Consider the following 16,899-nt stretch of genomic DNA (forward strand, 5'->3'; position numbering starts at 1 on the left):
CTCAGGAATCATTTTGCTATTACTGACCCCATTTTAACTCCCAAATGGACTCCATTGATCTGATGATGTAAGAAGGGACTACGGGCTGCCTCCAGACCTTTGTGGCCAGCATGACCTTCCTGAAAGACCTGTGCCTTGGGTCTCTCTTCTTTTCTCCTGTGGCCTCAGGACACTCTAAAGGAGATGGTCCTGGCGTGTGCTCCCTTGGATGAGACTAGATGCCTGTATGCAAAGCTCATCCCAGGTCTCGACTGTTCTTTGCTCCCACAGCAGTCTTAGGTCTTAGAACACCCTCTCTCTTCATCAGGGTCTGTGGGTATAGGTCCCATGGAAGCCAGCTTTGCCTTTGCTCGGCAGATCCTAAGCTGTCCCAAGTTGGCCATAGTATAAGTTACCCCCCTGACTTCCCTCAGGTTTGGCGCCGGCTCCCTAAGGATGCGTCTCCTCTGACTTGAGTTGAGTGTAGACTGGCTGAGGAAGGTGATTATATGGCTGGAGATGTTCTAACTCCTCCTCTCTGGGGTGGTCAGGAGAGAAGTCTTTGCATCTCATGAAATGATTGGACTGCCCCTCTAGAACCCCCTCAGATGTCTCATTTTGGTAGTGCCCATGAGGATGGCTTTTCATCCCTGCTTCCCTTTAGCCTCCTTGTCTGGAGACAATGTGGAATTTCTCTCAGCCCAAGATGTCGGCAGACTGGGAGCAGCCCTTCCTGGGACTGTGCTCTCATCTGCTGGCATAGGCCCCCAATTGTTCCCATGAGAACAATGGGTACTCTTTTTGGCCAGGAAGGGGAGCTTATGAAAGGAGTATTTCTTTGGATGCTTGAGAGCTTTGTGGCAACCCTGCCTGCGTGAGATGAACTGCAGTTTCTTCCTGCCTCAAGTGGGTGTTCCCTGGCTCTGAATTGATCCCTTGTGAACAGAGCACACTGGGAAATGTGGGTTGGCGAAGGAAGGCATCCTTGGGGGTGGGTTGTCAGAATGGCATTTGCCCAGACATATCAGCTCAAATACTTATTATTGAATATATAGGCTTCTATGTTTTAGAAAAAAAAATTACTGACAAGGACTGAAAACATGACAAAGTAAAAATAATTGATGTCAGGGCTTGGGGTTGAGGGACTGATTCTGAGAATTTTATTAGTGGCTATAACTATGCTTAGCTGTCCCTTACTTTGGGGGGAAAATGATTAATTTTTGTTTTCAGATGAGAACAGTTAACATCAGATAAAAGGCTTCATTATTCAGACCAGAGGGGCACTGATTGGGCTGGACAAGTTGTGTTCAACGTGATCCGGTGGCCTTGGCCTTTGTGGCAACAGCCATATTCTGGTTTGAGGTTTGAATGTCAAGCAGCAGAACCAATGATTGTCTCTCATGGGTGTGGCTCTGCTCTACTCGGTAAAGCAAAGTATGTCTACCCTGGTTCCTCACCTTCTTTGGGGGCAAAGTCTTGGCCTTTGACCTCAAGCCAGAGGCTCTTCCTGTTGACATGTGCTGTCTCCCCACAGCCCAGCCATGTGACTGCCCATGTGCATCATTTGCAGAAGCTGAGCTTGGCCACAGAGCAGATTAGTCTCATTGTCATAGTCCATGGCACAGACACAGGATCACCCTGAATGTGAGTCAGCACCATGGGGGCTTCTGAAACGTGACTGGAAGCTGACTCCATCAGAGGGACTATTTCCTGCCCCCCCGAGCAAAGGAACCCACCACACAGTCGGCCTGCCCCAAGGAGGCCTTGATCACCTCATGTGTGAGTGCCTCCAGGGTGTTGCCTATGGTACCCAGCCATAGATGGCTGCGGGTTGGCTCAGCTCCACAGCTTGGGTGAGGTGTGAGGGGCTGAAGGGTCCAGGAGCCAGTGACCAGGTCTGAGGGAAGGCAGGGACTTTGCCAGGGCAGGCTGCTAAGAGGCCCAAGCAGTGGGGTGTCACAGGGCAGCAGTTTGTGCCACTGTGAAATGGACCAGTGAGAAGACGGTCTGGCACATCTATTGAGGATTCAGAGAAGGGCCCAGCCTGAACCCCTGGGGCTGTCCTGTCTTGAGGTGTTGGTTGGAAGGTGCCACCACTGAGGCTCAAAGGACCCTCCAAAAGGTTTGTAGTGTGGGGGAATTCTCACCAAATGTAGTTTCTTGATTATACTTTATTCCTAAGATCCCTCTTTGCTGGCCAGCATCAGCTCACCCAAGTGGCAAGGATATGAAAGTGCTCATCCATCTTTCTGGAACTTCTGCTTGCCATTTCTAAGTCCCATAACTCTTTCATGGGTAAGATACCACCTTGTGGGTTCTGAATGATAAAGCTTAGGTTTTCTTGGTTTTAGAAAGCAGTGGTTATATAGTTAATTAAGCCCTAGTGAGAGTCCAGCTCCTCAACTTTGATGGGCGGAAATCTGCTCTTTGATGAGGGACTAAGTAATATAAGCTCCTCTGCCGATTTGTTCTTTCTCCAGGTATGTTATGCTGATATCGGGTGAGAGACTCTACTTGCGTTGCATGGTGTTTAGCACAGGTGCTGTATCTTTATCAGACCAAGTGTTTGATAGTCTACTGTGCAAGAGAAGGCTCCAGCGAAGAAGTTGAAGAGAATGTCAGAACTGAATAGGAAGTCAGTTACTAGTCATCTGCTAGTATAGACTGAGGAGTGACCAAAACCTTCACGTTTGGCAGTTCCCCAATCATTGGTCGTGGTGATTATTTGTGGGCATCGCTGGGCAGGTAGTCTTCAGAACTCCTTATGTGTCTGCCCAGGTTTTGTGGTTTTGATTCTTAATGTTTTTGGATGTACTTTATGGATCAAGATTTCTAAAATTGGGTGTGTGGCTGTTAAAGATCTTGTTTTCCTCAGTGCTGGGCTTGTCTTCCATCTCAGAAGCATGTTCTCTCTGAGGGTTGCTGAAACTGGAAAGATTTCTGGCTCTTTGTGAGTGGCCTGTGATGTAAAGCCCATGATCTCAAATCAGGCTTCCTCCTACAGTTTCTGCCTTCTGCAGGTGTTCCCATTGCCTGAAGTCTCCTTTCCAAGATGGCTGCTTTATAAGGTCAGCAAGGGAGTGTTGGTATTTAATGATGGAGGGTGACTTGACCCTGGGGGAGTTCCATGGCCGGGGACAGCCTGTCACCCCAAATACATGTGCTGGTGTTATGAGCACTTCACAAAGAGCTCTGATTCCTGCTTCTTGCCTGCCATTCCTAGCCTGGCAGCCCTTAGAGGGTCAGTTGTGGGTGGTTACAGTACAGCTAGGACCTAAATTTCTATATGAGTAAACTGAGGATCCCAAGGATAGTCGGAATCTCATGTGCAAATATCCCAGGATCAAGCACATCTCTTTTAGACTTAGAAGATGTGAATGCTGGCTTTGGGCTGTCACCTACAGCAAGTTCTCCCTGCCCTCTATACCCCTCAGTGTTTTCATCCACTCTTAGCAAACAGGTCTTAACAGGTAAGCAAGTCCCTGAAGGTCCCAGCCTTGGCCGTGTTCCCCTATAGGGTCCTGGCTTCCTCTTCCTGTGGCCTCTCCACTTCCCTTTGATGCTTTGAGTTTCTGCTTTGGGGTATGAACAGGGAGACAAAGCCTCAGTGTGTGCTGGGTCCAAGGCCATTTGGGAAAGAGGATGGGGGAGTGGAGCCTGGACACGCCCTGGATCCATTCCTGCAGCAGCCTCACAATGTGTACTGTGTCCTCTTAGCCCATAGGGGCGGGTGAGGAACCAGCACTGACAGAGTCCAGCGTGTGCCTGGCCCTGTGATCATACAAGGCTGGCGTCTTTTCCCCCTTCCTACATATGAGAAAACTGAGGCTGAGGTTGGATGAAGCCTCGGGCTGCCTGGAGATGGGGCTTCCCTTCGGGTACGGTGTTTTTATAGATATGAGTCCTGGCTTGTCATGGGGGCTGTGTCTCTGAGAAGGAACTTTCATATCCCACTTCACCCTTAGGCCCTAAGAGGAAAAGTGGTCTAGATCCTGGAAGTTTTGCAAGCTGGGGAGGATGTCCAGAGTTCCCATGGACTGAGGGGCTCCTGCTTTGTCATGGTAGAGCAGGTGTTGCATCCCAGAGCGTTCCCTCAACTGAGTGCCCTTGAGAGGGAGGAGGGCTGCTAGTGGAATCCTTTGGGGACTGTGGACACTGCCAGACCTTCAGGCATGTTCAGACTTCCCAGTTCAGGGGCTTTCCCTAAGTGGCCTTGAAAATGCAGAGATGTCAGCTTCCCTGTGACTTGGGTAGGTTCCTTGTGGAACTCAGATTTGTTTTGCTTCCTGTGGCCTTTCTATTAAAATGAATCATTGCCAACCAAAGTGCTGCCTGGATCTGATGTTTGCAGTACCAAAATGTTCAGAGATGCATGGATTTTAGAACGTTCAGGTTAGAATCTCTCCTTGTCTGAGGAGTACCCAAGACGCTGGGGACTGTTTGCTTCCGGGTGTAAATCCAGGTTGAACACCTATCCTGTGGCCAGGGCTCCAGTACCCTGAGGAGCCAGAATTTGCAGAAGGGAGGGCAGGTGCAGGATGGAGTGGCTTGGCTCTGTTTTTCTGACATGGCTTATCCCAAATGTTGTCTCTAAAGCCGTGGGTAGACCATAGTGAAAGATTCAGTAACCAAAATGAAGCTACACAGTTCTGCTCTTCCATCACCCAGTTTGAGATTGAGCATTATAACTTGCTTTGGTGAAACCTGGGGTTTTCTTTAATGTTTGTTATTTATGTTACACGTTATTAACATGTTAGAATGTTACTTGGCATAGTTCAAATAAGTGTATATTTTCTAAGTCTGGCCTTGTGGGAGCCTTGACCAACCTGGGTTTATGCCTTAGGGCATGTCTGACAACAGAACTGTGGCTGTTGGGGGTCAGCAGAATGGGAAGCCGAGCCAGCCAGGGAAGCTTGAGGAGGCGAGGGCCCTTCTCTGTTCTCTCTGTTATAAAGTGCCCTTATGTAATTGAGACAGACTTGAAAAAGCACTGGAGCTGCTTACTTATCTGTGCTGATGGAACACACGACACTGGGCACAGGCCTAACTGCCTGGCCACTGAGGCATATCCCATGGGCCTGGCCAGCCACTTGGCACCCATCTGGAGCCTCCTGGTCTCTCTTGTCCCTGTTCAGTCGTCTCTACAAGTGGCTTCTCCTTGGCTGACTTAATCCAGAGCTCCATTCTTGGCCCTCCCTTTCTCCTTTCTCTGCCCGATCTCTTGCAGGTGTGCTCTCATTCCAGTGGTAGTCATTGGGATGGAGTGGGCTTAAGAGAAATATCCTTGGGTGGCTGGAAACCTGGGTCCACGCCCTGGCTCACCTACTCTCTTCCTCTCAGGAAGTTCTTACCCCACCCCTGTAAAACATCTCATGGTTCCCTTGACTACTACATTTGGCCTTAACATCTTTGCTTCACATTTTTTGCAAAACTAGATCATTCAACCTTTGCTTTATATGTTTGTATGTGGATGTGGCAGTTTTTGTATTTAACAGAAAAAATTTAAAGCATAGGTTTTTCAGTCAAAGCAGTTGTAATAAGTATTTTTGTAGCTAAAAAAGATTGTAAAGGAAGAATATATTTAGTGTTTTTCATGGATTTGAAGACATCCATGTTTACAGTTATTTTACCACTTCTGATGTTGGCTCTGTTTGCAGTGGATGGTGAGTGATGGGATGGGGGATTCTTAGTGGTTCATTAGTTAGATGATTGTGCACCCTAGAGTTGATGGAGTCTGGTGTCACAAAAGAAACTGAACTCAGTGGTTCAGAGACCAGTCAATAAAGGACAACTCCTAATAATGTCATATGTCTTCTCATGGCTTTTTGCTGGAGGTAGGAAATCTCTTTATAGGCAGGGTAAATATCTGGTCTCTGATAAGGTTGATGGAATGGCATGCACATGGACACCCGGGTCCTGGCTGGGAAGAGCAGGTATGAGTTCAAGGTCTCTTCCCTACTCAGGCACCCGGCTCTTGGAAGGAGGAAGCCTGACGAGCCAGAGCCCCTGGTGAACCCAGCAGCCATAGCTGTGGCCTTCCTGACACAGGGAGGGAAGCATTTTAGTTTCCCTCTCCTGACAAGCAATGACCATGAAGGGCAATCCCTGGGCCGAGGCTGGCAGTAAGACATGCCATCTGTTGGCCATTGTGTTTCTGGACTTGATGGACTGGGCAGTGGAGCTGACTGAGAGTGCCTTTAGGCAGACCAAAGAGTGGGTCCCACCTTTCTTGCATTGGGGGCAGGAGTAGGTGTTTCCCGAAGGTGAGAGAAGTCATAGATGGGGCCTGGGCAAGAGGTGAGTCTTGTTTCCCTCTTGTCAGCTGATGGTGGAAGTTTTTATGGTGGCATTCCCTTGGGGGCTTTACGTATTACCAGTCATGTTGCTGTGGAGAAGGACTTCCACCCTGAAATAAGTCTGGGAGGTGCTGTTGGGTGGAAAAGGGGATGAGCTCCTGAGGCCTGCTCTGTGCTTCGGCTTTCCAAGGACAGAGGTGAGCTCTGTCCATTTCCCAAACTTAGTTGACTACAGAATTCTCTTTTAGAGAGACTGGAGGTCCTTGGAATGCCTTTGATAAACATTCTTCTTAGAATAATTGTTTACATTCCCCTACCCTGGGCATTGCAGTTTTTCTTGAGATTTGAAAAGCAGTGTTAAGACATTAGATACAGCTAACCAAATGTGCCCCACTACACTTGAATGTAACATGGTGGTTGTAAAATGAGGCATTTGGGGGTATTGAGTTGTCCCTGCACCCAGACCTGTGTGCATCTCTACTTCTGGGCAGGAGAGGCACTCTAGGCCAGGCATATACCTTGAGCAAAGTTGTGGTGTCTGTGGAGGGTAGGGTAGAAGTCAGAGGCAAGGTTGGAAAGTAGTGCTGAGGGATGAGACACCCGGACTTGATTCTGCAGGCAGAGTGGATGAGTATAGGTGGCAGGGCACTTCACTGGTGTAAAAACCTGCAACATTCTTGACCTCCATGGCATCAGTTCTCTGGGATGAGATGTGTTTTGAGTGCCAGAACTGCTGTCTCCCGACCGTGTGGCCTTGGGCGAATCATTTGCCTTCCATGCTAACCCATCTGGCAGCCCCAGTCTTTCGTGACAGGTAAATGAGCTCCAGGAGAGAGGCATTGGTTCCTCCACCAGGAATTCTGAATTGTACCTCAGGCCTGTCACACAGGCTAGGCCAGTGGTTAACTGTTGTGATCATTTTCGGGTTATGCAGTGATGGTGGCAATTAACTCATGCTGACATCTCTTCTAGGTATCAGCAGCAGGGAAGGAGGCCTTACCGTCCTGGCTGCAGTGGGACCCACAGAGCCACACCCTGGAGGGTCTCCCCCTTGACACTGATAAGGGCGTGCATTACATTTCAGTGAGCGCTGCACGGCTGGGGGCCAACGGAAGCCACGTCCCGCAGACTTCCAGTGTGTTCTCTATCGAGGTCTACCCTGAAGACCACAGTGAGCCACAGTCTGTGCGGGCGGCGTCACCAGACCCTGGTGAGGTGGTATCATCTGTCTGTGCTGCTGATGAGCCTGTGACTGTCCTGACGGTAATTCTGGACGCTGACCTCACCAAGATGACCCCAAAGCAAAGGATTGACCTTCTGCACAGGATGCGGAGCTTCTCAGAACTGGAGCTTCACAACATGAAGTTGGTGCCAGTGGTGAATAACAGACTGTTTGACATGTCGGCTTTCATGGCTGGCCCAGGAAATGCAAAAAAGGTGGTAGAGAATGGGGCCCTGCTCTCCTGGAAGCTGGGCTGCTCCCTGAACCAGAACAGTGTGCCTGACATTCGTGGTGTGGAGGTCCCTGCCAGGGAAGGTGCTATGTCTGCCCAGCTTGGCTACCCTGTGGTGGGTTGGCACATCGCCAACAAGAAACCCCCTCTCCCCAAACGCATCCGGAGGCAGATCCATGCCACACCCACACCTGTCACTGCCATTGGGCCCCCAACCACGGCCATCCAGGAGCCACCATCCAGAATTGTGCCCACCCCCACATCTCCAGCCATTGCTCCTCCAACAGAGACCATGACTCCTCCAGTGAGGGATCCTGTTCCTGGGAAGCCCACAGTCACCATTCGGACTCGAGGTGCCATTATTCAGACCCCAACCCTCGGCCCCATCCAGCCCACTCGGGTGTCAGAAGCTGGCACCACCGTTCCTGGCCAGATCCGCCCAACAATGACCATTCCTGGCTATGTGGAGCCCACGGCAGTTGCTACCCCTCCCACAATTACCACCAAGAAGCCACGAGTATCCACGCCAAAACCAGCCACACCTTCTACTGATTCCTCAGCCACCACAACTAGAAGGCCGACCAAGAAGCCACGGACACCCCGACCGGTGCCCCGGGTCACCACCAAAGCTCCCGTCACCAGATTGGAAACCGCCTCCCCGCCTACTCGCATCCGCACCACCACCAGTGGGATGCCCCGTGGAGGAGAACCCAACCAGCGCCCAGAGCTCAAGAACCATATTGACAGGGTGGATGCCTGGGTTGGCACCTATTTTGAGGTGAAGATCCCGTCAGACACTTTCTATGACAATGAGGACACCACCACTGATAAGCTGAAGCTGACCCTGAAGCTTCGGGAGCAGCAGTTGGTAGGCGAGAAGTCTTGGGTACAGTTCAACAGCAACAGCCAGCTCATGTATGGCCTGCCTGACAGCAGCCACGTGGGCAAGCACGAATACTTCATGCACGCCACAGACAAAGGGGGCCTATCAGCTGTGGATGCCTTCGAGATCCATGTCCACAGGCGCCCTCAAGGGGATAGGGCTCCTGCTAGGTTCAAGGCCAAGTTTGTGGGTGACCCAGCAGCTGTGGTGAATGACATTCACAAGAAGATTGCCCTGGTGAAGAAGCTGGCCTTCGCCTTTGGGGATCGCAACTGCAGCACCATCACTCTGCAGAATATCACCCGGGGCTCCATTGTGGTGGAATGGACCAACAATACACTGCCCCTGGAGCCCTGCCCCAAGGAGCAGATCACGGGGCTGAGCCGGAGGATCGCTGAGGATGATGGCAAACCTCGAGCTGCCTTCACCAACGCCTTGGAGCCCGACTTCAAGGCCATGAGCATTTCTGTGACAGGCTCTGGCAGCTGTCGGCATCTACAGTTTGTCCCAGTGGCTCCACCCAGGAGGGTGCCCTCAGAGGCACCACCTACGGAGGTGCCAGATAGGGACCCTGAGAAGAGCAGCGAGGATGATGTCTACCTGCACACGGTCATTCCGGCCGTGGTGGTTGCAGCCATCCTGCTTATTGCTGGCATCATTGCCATGATCTGCTATCGCAAGAAGAGGAAGGGCAAGCTCACCCTCGAGGACCAGGCCACCTTCATCAAGAAGGGGGTGCCTATCATCTTTGCAGACGAGCTGGACGACTCCAAGCCCCCACCCTCCTCCAGCATGCCGCTTATCCTGCAGGAGGAAAAAGCCCCCCTCCCCCCTCCTGAGTACCCCAACCAGAATGTGCCCGAGACCACTCCTCTGAACCAGGACACCGTGGGAGAGTACACACCCCTGCGGGATGAGGATCCCAATGCGCCTCCCTACCAGCCCCCGCCGCCCTTCACAGCCCCCATGGAGGGCAAGGGCTCCCGTCCCAAGAACATGACCCCATACCGGTCGCCCCCTCCCTATGTCCCCCCTTAACCCACAAGCGCCTGGGTGGAGGCAGGGGTAGGGCAGGGCCCTGGAGACAACACGGTGTTGTCTGTGGAGACCAGTGGCCTGCAGACCATCGCCCACTGGGAGCCGACACCTGATCTAGCACATGCTGACACACACGGGGCCTGGACAAGCCCGCCCACTTGATCCTCCTAAACCCCAAAGCAGCTGGAGAGACTTTGGGGACATTTTTACTTTTAATTTTTGCCTAACAGCTTTTTGTTTGTTCATAGAAAATTCTTCGCTGCGTTTTTGAAGGCTGGCTCTGAAAGCACCGTTTGGAGTAGAGGTAGATGGAGGGAGCGAGGAACCGTGAATGAACTCGCAGGCAGTGCTGGGCGGCCTCCCGGCTCTCTGCGTTTTGCCTTTAACACTAACTGTACTGTTTTTTCTATTCACGTGTGTCTAGCTGCAGGATGTAACATGGAAAACAGTAGCTAAAGATTAAATTCAAAGGACTTTCAGAAGTTAAGGTTAAGTTTTTACATTTAATCTGCTGTTTACCTAAACTTGTATGTGTAATTTTTGGGTGGGTATGGGAAATTGCTTTGCTAAAAATAAGCTCCCAGGGTGTTTCAAACTTAGAGAAGACCAAGGGACAGTATTTTTTATCAAAGGAATCCTATTTTTTCACACTACTTAAACTTCGTTGCTCTGATACCCCAGAGAGCCTGACTGGGGGCCTCCTGGCCCTGGCTCGGGCCAGGGCCCTGGTGCTGGGTTTGCTGTCCCACTGTTGCCAGGGGCTGGAAGCTGGAGGGGGCCTCTTAGGCCATGAACATCCACAACCCCACCCCATGCACGCTAGCAGCCTACAACCAAGGGGTCTACATTTCCATGGAAATGGGACTCCAAGAGGCAGTGGTGGCCGTGGCCCCCAACCTAGGTGCTCCAGGTGGGCCAGCTGCTCGTGGGGATGCCTGGGGAGGTCGAGAGGCTCGACCACATCAACCTGTTTTCTTTTACCCTTTTTCTGTGTGGTTTTTTTTTCCCCTCCTAAAAGGAATATCATGGATTTTTGAAACACTCAGTGGGGGACATTTTGGTGAAGATGCAATATTTTTATGTCATGTGATGCTCTTTCCTCACTTGACCTTGGCCACTTTGTCCCAACAGCCCACAGCCCAACCCTAACCCACCCCACCCCTTTTCTCTGGCGCTCCAGTTCCAGGCCTTGGGCTTGAACAGCTGGGAAAGGTCTGGTGGCTGGGGAGGAGTGCCAGCAATAGTTCATAGTAAAAATTTGGGGGCTCTCAAAGCTAATTTTTTACTAAAGTTTTTATACAACCTCAAATTGTTTTATTAAAAAAAAACAGATGAAAAATGGTGATGCTTACAGCAGTTTGTACAAGCTCTTAGTGTTGATTCCATGGGACTGACAGCTTTGCTCATTTTGATTTTTTTTTTCCCCCTTCTTTTCCTAATGGTTTAAATTCTGGAATTACACTGGGGCTTCTTTTGCCTTTTTTAGCAGAACATCCGTCCATCCATCTGCATCTCTGTCCCGTGACTCAGGGGCACCCACTCAGCTTTGATTCTCCTCCTTTGGAAGAAACCATTTTGAGCATGACTTCTTGATGTCTGAGAGTTATTTTGGGTACCTTTTAGGGAGGAATGCCTTTTGCAATAATGTATCCCTTCCATGATCGAGGGCGGGTGGGTGGACCCAGGCTCCCTTTGCACACCAAGCAGCCACTTCTAAGCCATACTGACCATTTTGCAGAGGATTCATGTGTGCTGCCTCAGGAGGGGAGGGACGGTCAGAGTGGAGGGGCTTCCACCCTGCCCTTCTCTGGAGGGTATTCCCGCTTGCACCTTCTCCCACAGGGCCTAGCCTCTCTCTCCTGCCTGGTCCCCTGGTGGGGTGAGCAGTGCCACTGTGGGGGAAGCCTGTAGATGAGGGCTCAGTGGACCTGTGATGACTGGGCCTTGTGCCTCCAAGCCGGAGTTTCCCCAGTGCGCCAGAGTCAGAAGCGCAAGCTGAGTCTGACCTGGTGAGATTATTTTTGATGACCTTGCCAAAAGATAAACAATTTCCAATGTTCCAGGTGAGGGCTTTGAAAGGCCTTCCAAATAGCTCCGTTGCCCCTAGCAACCCCACCATTGGGCATTGCCATGCAGAGCCGTGGCTGGCCCAGAATGGCCTGTTACCATAGCAACAGGAGGCGATCGGGCAATGAACAGAATAACAACAGCAACAATGCCCTTGCAGGCCGCCTCCTCCCCTGAGTGCCCGGCTGGCAGTGGTCTTTGGACTCTGTGAGACAGAGAGCCAATCTCACATTCAAGTGTTCACCAACCACTGACGTGTTTTTATTTCCTTCTATATGATTTTAAGATGTGTTTTCTGCATTCTGTATAGAAACATATCGAACTAAATAAAAGTGTCTTTATTACAATGCCATTGCCTCCAAGCATCTCTTTCCCTGGCCCCTACACAACATGAGTGTAGGGTGGAACTGGAGTCCATGTGACAGAGGGAAGAGGGGACCCAGCGAGGCCCACTCGGAGGTAGCCTTTGAGCTGCTGACCAAATAGCCTTCACATCCTTACCATTTCTGTGCCTCTGGGAGGTGTGGGTGTGTGCAACAGAAGCTCTGCCAACCAATGAGCCCTCCTTAGCAGCTCTTCTGCCTGAGCCAGCTGAGATAAATCTCCTTGAGCCTCAATTTCTTCATCTGTAGTGCGGGGTGGGGAGAGGAACGGGCAGAAAACCCAATGAGACTGGGCGGAAGGGGAGGATGCTGGGAGAGGTCTTGCTACAGGCTGTCTGCCCCAGAGTGGATCAGCTTCTGCAGGTCCCAGACAAGGGTCCCTCAGGCTGGGCCCCCTGCCCACTACCTTGTGAGGTTGAGGCTGGCCAATCTCCCAGGTAGTCTCAAGGCAGGTTTGGCCTTGGCCTTGGCCTTGGCCTTGGAGTGGGGAGAAGGGGAGAATGGTTTCTGGCCAGGCTGTTCTGCCCTCATTGGGCCTGTAGTTTCTTGGGGCCTGCCCTTAAGTGCCCTGCCTGGGATGGACAGGCCAGCTGGGTAGCCTTAGCATGACTTAGTGCCCGGGAAGGGGCACGTTGTCCTGGGACACTGCCAGGGTGTGGGAGGCAGGGGATGCAGCAGCTGTGTCTTCAGAGGCAGGATCAGGGCCATTGGTCACAGAACAACTGGAGCCTCTTTTGGGCTCACTCCCACCACCACAGGGTCCTCGCCATCTCCACGTACAGACCCCAGGCTGCTGCTGTGCTTACGATCTTCAAGACCCAGAGCTGAGACTGGTCCTGTATTGCAGATAGAAGTGAGTCCCAGAGTTGGGAGTTGAGTGTCAAGACAATTACTTGTAGGATACCACACTGATAAATACCAGGAAAAGCTGTCCCCAGTGCAGAGTTCAGGGACATATACCTCACCCCAAGACCTAGCAGCATCAAGAGCCCAGAAAATGATCCTGCCCTTGCTTTCTTGGCCTCAGGAAGTTCTGCTTAATGTCTAACCTGAAGCCACTGATGGAGGTGACCCTAGAGTCTCAGCTGGGGTGGGGCTAAGTTGGTCTGTTTGTGTCCCTGTGAAGGCTCCGTGTGTCTAGGAGGTGCCCCTGGGTGGTTTCCGGGCGGTAGCAGGGGCAGCTCTCAACCTTGGTAGTGGTTCAGGGGCGCCCCATGTCAGCCCGGTGGAGAGCCAATTGCCAGGGGCTCTGGGCCAAAGAGGGGGGACAGTGTCCATGGGCTCCCAGGAGGTGGCGCCACAGGCTGGAGTAAGCCTGACAGCAATGGGCAAGTCAGGCTGTGGGCGGGGTTAAGTAACAGCGGAGGCTGGCTGTGGGAGGGTGGAACCCGGCCTAGAGCAGAGCTGAGACGGCCGGGCACTGGACCAAGCCTGGAGGGGGGCGGGGCCGAGCGGGGCTGTAGGCAGGGCTAAGGCGGTAGGGCCTGCTGCCGAGAGCCGCTCCGAGTTAGGCCGCGGACTGGTGCTTTAACTGGGCGGGTCTTTTCTCGCTCAGCCACCTAGGCACAGACCCTGAGGGCATTAGGGTGCGAGTTGCTGGGGTTTGGAGCCTGCCTTTCGCCGCGGCCATTCTCCTTCAGAAAGGGAAGCTAGCAGAGAATAAATGGGAGGGGCGAGTCTGGGGCCCAGGCTTCCAGATGGTTTCTGTTACTGGGGCCCTGCTGACAAACCTTGAATTCGGATGTACTTAGGCAGGAAGGAATAAGGACCTTTCCTTTGCACCTTAGCTTTTGTAAACCTCCAGGATTCCTGCGGTGGAGGCCAGCATGGGGCCTGCACACAGTAGGGCTCAGCGCTTGTTGGATGCTCCCTGAGTCTCCTCTTCCTCCAGCCTGAGAGCTCCTGAGGACGCGGCCTAAAGTGCTGCGGATCTGGGAGGGTCCTGGATGGAAGCCAGGCGGCTCCAGTTGCTGTGCCCCTAGGGGAAGACACTTGGCAGTAGAAACAGACAGGGATGGGGTAGCAGATGACATTTTCTCTGAGTCGACCCTGGAGTGGGGGCACCCTGAAGCCCCAGGAAACACCCTGCCCAAAGCTGTCTCCACAGCCCTGGGCACTCACTAGGACAGCAGGGAACATCCATTTGGCAGCTGGCTAGAGCTCCCAAAGGCAGGGCTGAGTGTACTCTTGCCTTGTGTCCTCATGGTGTTGCAGCCTCAGGCTGTAGAGGGCAAAGCCCAGGTTTGGGACTTGCTAAAATGGCTGGGAGTTCAGGTTAGGCCAGCTCCTTTTCCAGGGATCATGCCCCATTTCCCTCAACATCTCTGTTGCAAAAGGTCTTGGGAGAGAAAGGTGAAGAAAGGGGCTGGCTCCAGCCCATGATGGCAGGGGATGGGGAGGTCCGGATGGGAGGTGGCAGCAGCTTGCCTCTGGGTGTGCCTGTGGGAGAGGACCAGCTTTGGCCTGGATGAACTCACCCTCAGGGAACATGTGCCTAGTTGGGCTGGACAAGGAGCTGGGCTTGGGGGATGCTGAAGGGGATGGAGTCCTCCTCTCGTTTGAGAAGCACATCGTGCATATGTGTGTAGGGGGGACGCCAGCGTTCCTGTGTCCAGTACAGTGATTAGAGGGCAAATGAGAGGCTAAGGAGGCATCCAGTGTGACCCCAATGGCTCTGACTCAGCAGCCACTGTGCCTCCCAAGGCCCACCCTGGGTCCCAGGCAGTACAATCAGCTTACTCCTCTCCTCAGAGAGGCCCTAGGCCAGGCAGGGCTAGGAGAGGGACACAGCCACCCTCTGAGCCCCAAGAAGATCCCTGGAGCAGATCCGGGGATGAGGGAGGGCTTGGTTGAAATGAGCAAAGACTGGGGGAGGGAGGGCTCAGGGGAACACATGACCTTTCTGTTCTCTGAAGGCAAGAGGAAGATGTACTTTGTTCAGCCTTACTAGGAATTCCTCAGTCTGTACTGTTAGCTTATGGTCAGAAAGGCCACCTTCTCGGAAAGCTGATGCCCATGCCAGGCCTACCAGCTGGGGGCGTTATTAATACATAACTAGCAGTGCTAACCCAAATGCTGCTGTGCAACTGATACCTGCTGCTACCAACCCCAGAACCCCGGGGAAACCTGAGTGTGACTTCAGCCCTTCCAGCCTGGTCTGGCCTGGTGGTGCTTTGGCCACACCCATGGCTGCAGGGGATGGTAGTGGTCCTGCACGGAGGGCCAGCAGTCAAGCCCTACAGATTCAGGGCCTGGTTTGAGCATCAGGCAGACAAAGGCCAGCCTTGGAGATCGCAAGTTCAGTGAGGGTGGAGTAAGCTCAACAGTCTTGATTTTTGCTGCGTCCTTGGGGCCTAGCATGATGCTGTCTTTATTCTAGGGCTCAAAAGTGCCAAACTGAACTGAAATTTAAATTTAACTAAATTGAATTTAACTGAATTGAAATCATCCATCCTAGAAGAGGCCTAAGGGACTGTGGACCTTTCTACTTGCCATAAGGGTTTTGTTTCAACGACCTGCCCTATTCTGTCCATCTTTCCTGGAAGGCAGGAATTCTTCCAGTAGCTCCTGGAAGCTCCCTGGACAAACAAACCTTATCATAATCCACTCTGATCAGGACAAAGATAAAGCTCAGTGTAGAGAGTAGCTATGTCCCATGGCCTGAAATCCCTGGTGGTAAAGGGTAATTCTCAGTAATGGGTTTGGGTTTGCAGTAGTGGAGCCATAGAGGGTTAGGAGGTAGGGTTCCCTTTAATAGACTTCCCTGAAGACATGTGGAACTGAGTCTGATGAAGGGGTTGAACTAGCTTTCCCTTCCCATGAACTGTCCAAGTCATGTCTGATCCTCTGTTGCCTGGAGTAGGATACATGGGCTGGTTAGGAGAGGGCAGAGGGGCATGACTTGTCACCTGACCTGTTCCCCCCGCTCCCCATCCATGGAACAGAGGTAGGTGGAAACAACTCCATGGAAACTGGGATCCTAGGGATCCTTGTGGGAAGGACTGCAATAGTAACTGAGGTAGCATTTTCTTTTTTTTTTTTTTTCATTATTTATTTATTTTATTTTTGGCTGTGTTGGCTCTTCGTTGCAGCACGTGGGATTTTTGTTGTGGTGTGCAGGCTTTTCATTGCGGCAGGCAGGTTTTCTCTATTTGTGGCGCGCGGGCTCAGTAGTTGTGGCACGCGGGCTTAGTTGCCCCGTGGCATGTGGGATCTTAGTTCCCTGACCAGGGATCCAACCTGCGTCCCCTGCATTGGAAGGCAGATTCTTTACCACTGGACCACCAGGGAAGTCCCGAGGTAGCATTTTCTATAGTTTACAGGAAACCATTTGTGTGCTTGTCTCTCCCCTTCCGCAAACTAAACTCCTTGAGGGACGTTCCCACAGTCTTCACTGGGCCTGGCACCGAGTAAGAGTTAGGTATGCACTGGCTGAAGGAGGATGAGTGTGTGCGTGCATGCATGCATGAGATCTGCAAAGCCAGCCTGGAGGCCTGTTTGGGGGAAGGCAGAGGGGCAAGGAAAGCATCATGTTTTGACGTGGACACTTACAACTTGGAGAAACCATGTCTTCATTATGTCACAACAAGCCTTTGGAAGCATATAACTCTAATAGCAATGGGGCTTAATTAGCTTTCTTGGGAGCAATGCATGGGCGGTGGGGCTAGGCTGGTGATAAACATTTCTGATGATTTTTTTACTGGCTTTTTTCACATAATTCAAGTAAAGATTTGCACATTGCAACAGTAAAGGAAGTATGCAGACAAGGCATCAAGTAAATTCTATACTTTTCAGTTTTG

At 51.9% G+C, this 16,899-nt stretch overlaps 1 protein-coding gene across 12 annotated transcripts in view; it reads left to right on the forward strand.

The window, feature by feature from the left end:
• Positions 1–12,066, forward strand: part of DAG1 (dystroglycan 1) — a 62,555-nt gene extending 50,489 nt beyond the window's left edge. For 11 of the 12 annotated variants that reach the window (XM_028484437.1, XM_028484438.1, XM_007129854.3 and 8 more), the window contains one exon: positions 7,248–12,066. In XM_028484437.1, coding sequence (XP_028340238.1) covers positions 7,248–9,650 — 2,403 coding nt within the window. In that variant the 3' untranslated portion in view covers positions 9,651–12,066. Of the gene's footprint in view, positions 1–2,939; positions 3,048–7,247 lie in introns of those variants that run through there. The other variant, XM_028484440.1, reaches the window with a different exon arrangement.
• Positions 12,067–16,899: the final 4,833 nt, after the last annotated feature.

This window comes from Physeter macrocephalus, unplaced genomic scaffold (genome assembly GCF_002837175.3).
Source record: "Physeter macrocephalus isolate SW-GA unplaced genomic scaffold, ASM283717v5 random_164, whole genome shotgun sequence".
Classification (NCBI taxonomy): domain Eukaryota; kingdom Metazoa; phylum Chordata; class Mammalia; order Artiodactyla; family Physeteridae; genus Physeter; species Physeter macrocephalus.